Source organism: Gymnoscopelus microlampas (assembly GCF_963454915.1).
Source record: "Gymnoscopelus microlampas genome assembly, chromosome: 6".
NCBI classification, from domain to species: domain Eukaryota; kingdom Metazoa; phylum Chordata; class Actinopteri; order Myctophiformes; family Myctophidae; genus Gymnoscopelus; species Gymnoscopelus microlampas.
The window spans coordinates 23846012-23851447 of record NC_139943.1 but is presented as its reverse complement, the minus strand read 5'-3'; the positions used below and the strand labels follow the sequence as shown (position 1 = coordinate 23851447).

General features: G+C 45.0%; 1 protein-coding gene across 1 annotated transcript; it reads right to left on the bottom strand.

The window, feature by feature from the left end:
* Positions 1 to 528: 528 nt before the first annotated feature.
* LOC311047336 (uncharacterized protein) lies at positions 529 to 3862 on the bottom strand. The gene is made up of 3 exons (XM_084060021.1): positions 3078 to 3862; positions 2750 to 2867; positions 529 to 1599 (listed from the first exon to the last, which is right to left on the bottom strand). Exons 1-2 carry the CDS (start codon positions 3634 to 3636, stop codon positions 2752 to 2754), a joined length of 675 nt encoding a protein of 224 aa, XP_083916147.1. The 5' UTR covers positions 3637 to 3862; the 3' UTR covers positions 529 to 1599; positions 2750 to 2751.
* Between the last annotated feature and the right edge of the window lie 1574 nt (positions 3863 to 5436).

The following is a 5436-nucleotide window of genomic DNA, read 5'->3' as shown; positions in this document are numbered from 1 at the left end:
TGTCCTAATAGCATATGAACATTAACCACAAGACAGGCCTTGTAGCCCATGTACTAGCCTCACATGGGCGCTGAGGATGATGGGGGGGATACAGTGTTTCATGCAACAATAACGATTTTCTGAGGTTGACGCTGTGTGCTTTGTAACTCAGCCACACAGGTCCTTAAAGCAGAGCTGCATTGCCAAGAGAGCTGTATAGCAGCAGCCAACTTTCTCAATGGTCTAATTGTCTTAATCCCTTCTGTTCAACTAGTCTGGTATACGGAGACAGGTCAGCAGGACTGGTAGACTTTAAGTCATGTTCCAGTGTTTACTTTAGAGAATTATAAGACGTAAGACAATGGTGAGTTGTAGTCGTCTAGCCTACATGTTGCAATATTTTACTTGTGGGGTAATATATTGGGTGTTATGGTTACAATAGAATACCATAGACTTGACTATGTCATTGAATATAGAGAAAATCTGGTGTACTAAAACAGATTTAAAAAGTGTCTGTGCAAAGACAGAAAAGTAGAACAGCGTTTAGAATTGAAATGAAAAATACTTTATTTGCATCATTCTTTAGACATAAATGAGGACAAAGAAATACGGCTCAGAGACACAAAGAAATCTAGTTTTCAAGTGTAGGCTACTGTGAAGGCTACATGATTGCAAAAACAACAATAAAAACAGCAAATAAAATAAAAATATGCCCAAAGGCAAATCTGCCTGGCATTTCAATCACAAATAAAGAAACATAAATAAATTATAAGTTAGAATAGTCTTACAAAATATATACATTTACAAAAAAACTGAATGCACTTATATATATAAAAAACTGAAATAAAATATTTATAGGCTGTTGTTTCTATAAAGCTGTACACTTTTGGCCAGTGTAGACATTATTTTAAGTCATTTAGGATTGCACAATGTTAAAAACAACAACATTTTAACACTGCCAAGTGGCTGTATTGCAAAGCAACCATGAATGCTACATATATCTGGATACAAAGTCACCCCCCAACCAATCATCCAGTGCCCCCCTCTCATGCTTTCCCGACCGGTTCAAAAAAGTCGCCTTCACAGTCCTGTGTTTCAGTGGTTCTCAACCTTTTCAGGCCTTGACCCCCCAAAATAATCATATTTAAACTGGGGACCCCCCACTCTGACAAGCAGACTGAGCTTGTAGATCGGCTACTTTCACATTTTTTTGCCTCTTTCTTATATTATTTGACAATTTGGCCAAAGTTTGACCAGTTATTATAGTAGCCTATAGTTTGTTCATTACTTTTGATGCAGTAATGGTCTTTTTCTTGTTTTTGTTGAGGTATTGAAATGGTCTTAAAAGTCCTTAAATTGTCACTTCACTGTCATCTGGGGAACCCCCCAAAAAAAGAAATAATAATATGGGGACCCCCCTGGGGATTCGGACCCACAGGTTGAGAACCACTGCTGTATAATTGCAGGCTGCTCCCCGGGCGACACACCAGTGGTGGAGGAGCAGTCAGTCCCCCCGTCCTCCTCTCCTCTCCGCTTTCAGCAGAGACGGCCGTAGAGCCGAGGAAAGAAATATCCTCTGCAACGATGACCTCCGTAAGTTATAGTGCAAACAAAATCCACCTGCGGAACAGAGAACACAGAGGTCAGTTTTTATGTCCACTTCTTGGCAGCTCTTGACAAGTGGAAAACCCGACACACCCTTTTCCAGAAATACATGATGAGTCAGCCTCTCTCTCAGCCCCGATATGTCGTAAGCATCGGTTACGGGCCGGGCGCACCATTAAACCTCTTCTTTCTATATCATTATTAATTCACACGTTATCTCAAACACCCTCATCAAATTCACGCAGCGTTTTTGGTTAGAACCGTCGGTTTCTGTACCATCGACGACACGCAAGTAAAACTGATGAGAACACACGTTTTGAGAGCGGCCGTGTCTCACAGAGCCGGTGTGTCTCCTCTCCTCACTCTGCTGAAATATGACACCGCGGACCGCAGCACGCAGGCGCCTGTTCTCGCGCGCTTTTCACGGCACCCTATGACGCAATCCCCCCTCCCCCACACCACTACTAGTCCTGGTTACTACACCACCACTACTGCTATGTAGTAGAACTACTACTGCTACCCCCCCCCCCCCACTACTATTCCTGGTTACTACAACAACAACCACTACTACTACTGCTATGTATGCTGCCCCTCCCCCGCCAATACTAGTCCTGGTTACTACAACCACCACCACTACTACCAACCACATACAACTGCTATTACTACCAATACCATCGCGACACTGTTCTGTACATTAAATAGACCTATAGCAGATTACATAGCGATTATTAATAAGAAAAATCATCAAAGATCATCAGCTATAGCACAGGCACAGCACGGCCCAAAACCCAAATGATAGGCTACCAACTTAATTATAGCCTGAATAAATGTAATTAATTGAAAAGCTACTGTAAAACTAGATGACAATATAACATCCAATAAAACCTTGACAAAACATGATTGTGTCCGCTATTATACAACTGCTATAAAGCTCAATCGCTGTCCTAAACACACTTTATATTTAAGCCGCCTATCGTTTATAATGATTTGCCTTGCATAATATGTAACGACGTATGGTTATTACTCACATAATGTAATATGGTGCAATGATGTCGTAGGGCCTTGCCCAAAACTATCCTTAATTCTATCCTTAGACACAGCAGCGTTCTAAAACCCAGAAAAATCACTTGCATTGCTTCAAACGTGGATTAAAAGCCACACATACCTTCAGCGGATTCTCTTCCGTGGGGTCATCTCCTCTTGGACCGGAGACAGGGAGTGATGGTGGAAGGAGGTCTCACTCGATTTAGTCTCGACCGTTCTCTTTCTTTTAACGAAGAAATCTGGAGAGAATGATGAAAAAAAGGTTAGAAATCACGGTTACCATCACTTGTATTTGACTCTTTAGACCGCGTCAAAATGACACACATGTAGCCTACGGACCAGTCTTATTACCCATTGTTGTCCCATTAGTATCAATCACATGTATGGCCTAAAATACATCATATCCCAGATGGGGACATTATTACTACACGTCTCTGTGTCGTATTTACCTGTGATGCGTGTGGTGTTCGCGTCAGAAGCGGTATCGGCCGCCGGCCTCTTGCGTCGCAGAACGGTGTGTCTGCGGCTCCGAGTCCCGGCGGCGTTGACTCTATCGGTGCGGTTCTCCTGGTTGACCTCGGCGGAGGACGGAGCGGCGTCAACCGCGGCACCGATCAGACGTTCCTCGCAGCGCGGGGACGGTAATTCCTCAACAACCAGCCGCCGGGGCTCCGGGCGCACCTTGACGGGCGTAGCGGGGCAAGCGGCCACTCGGCTCCGGCCGTTCTGCGTTGAGTCCCGGTAGAAAGCGGGGCTCTCCTCCGCGGGACTCGCCTCCCATTCGTACTCGCCGCTTTCCGCCGGCGCGTCGGACTCGAAATTAAAGTTCCACCTCCGCCGGTCCCTGTCCGAGATTTCCCGGAGCTTGGCGTCCATCTCCCGGCTCAACTCGTCGTGATCCACGGGTCCGAACAGACTGCGGCAGACGCTGGTCCGTGCGTGCAGTGGGAAGGTTCTCCTCGCAACGAGCTTCTCCATTGCGAGCGACAACTGGACACCGTTTGACATGGTGCGAGAGACTCTCCCAGAGGAAAAGAAAAACACCAAATTGTAGTTTAAAAGATCCCCGGTGCTAAGCGCGATAGTAGCAGGATCACAGGTTTTTTTTTCCTCTCTGTACGTTAAGTGCTGTCTTTCAGAAACTCGTAACGTACTTTCCCTGTTCGGAGTCTTTGCTCAGATTAAATGTACCTAGAATCAGCGATCACGACGTATTTATAACCTCACGGACTCGTAGTAGCCACATCAGCTCGTACGGTCATTGGTTTGTTTACGTCCAACAACCCCCCACTCCCGGTCTCCCATTGGCTGCCCAGGGCCGGATTGGGCGTCAGGCCAAACGAGAGAGTGCGGTGTTTGGATTTTGAGTGTCAGCCAGGGCTCAGCTGAGGTTTGCAATGTTTATTGGGAAGTGTTAAAAAAAATTTTGTCGCAGCTTTTAGTGCAGTGGTTCTCAAACTTTTAAAATTCAAGGACCCCCATAAGAGCGTTCAAATGGAACCAAATGAACCCATTTGGAACCCCCTCAAGGAACACTGTTTGAAAACCATGGTTTTATTAGTGTGCTTACTTCGTAGTTTTCACCTTCGTGTAACTCTATGGAGAGAGAGAGTGCACTGTTTACACCAAATGACCTCGGTACATAGAAATAGGCTACTGTACAAAACTAGGTTTTATACCAAGTGAATGCAAAACATTGAAATACTGCTGTCAACTTTCAAAATGTTATACCACGCTCCCCAACAAATTCAAAGAGAGCGATTACATTAGACCAGTGGTTCTCAACCAGTGGTCCGGGGACCACCAGTGGTCCTTGAGGGGTTCCAGGGGGTCCCCAGCCAAATTAATAGTTAGAAACCAAATTGACCCTTATGTGTCTAACTCTGAGAGAGTGTACAAATGGAACCAAATGGACCCGTCAGGGTCCATTTGGTTCAATGAACACTGGTGATGATGATACAGTGTAGTTTGGGACCCCCAAGAAATCAAAATGGTTGAGTCCATCTTTTCAAATTGGGGTCCTTGGGCTAATATGTGTCAATTTGGGGGTCCTTGACGCGAAAAAGGTTGAAAACCACTGCATTAGACTGCATGATTTAATGGGTCATCTTTCTTCCTAAACAGTTTGAATCTGGTTCACAGGCTTATATTTGATCATTTTGCATAGAATCACAATTAAAATAGTTTAAATAGGCCTATCTCAAAACCAAATGAGTATCTGAAGTAATCTGCTCAACTGCACAATTGCAGTAAAAGCTAATCCCTGAGAGAAGCAGGGGCGGACTGGCCATTTGGCGTACCGGGCATTTGCCCGGTGGGCCGCTGGGCCAGTGGGCCACTGGGCCCCAAAAAAAAAAAAAAAAAAATTTCCGGGTCGCGCGGCCCAATTATTAGTTACGTTGACAAACGGCCCGGGGGGGTGGTGGGCTGCTTCGGACCAAAATGCCAGGGCTGAATTTTGGTCCCAGTCCGGCCCTGGAGAGAAGGGCAAAGAATGGAATAGATGACCTATCATAAACTATCATTTTCATCTTGCATTCTAATGATAGGCAGCTCTAGGACAGAAGTAAATGTTAAAATAATATTATTACCCACGTACAATATTTATAGCCTAGTGTTCGTTTAATACATATGTTTTTACATCAGCATAATGGAGATGGGGTGTTGCAGCACCACCTAGTGGTAAAAGGGTCACATAAATAATCATATTATATTAGATATTTGACACCGGGGAAAAAAAGGGGGAGTCTGCAGACCTGGAGCACAGGCAGAGACGAGGCTAGTTTCACGACCCTGCTGCACTGGGAG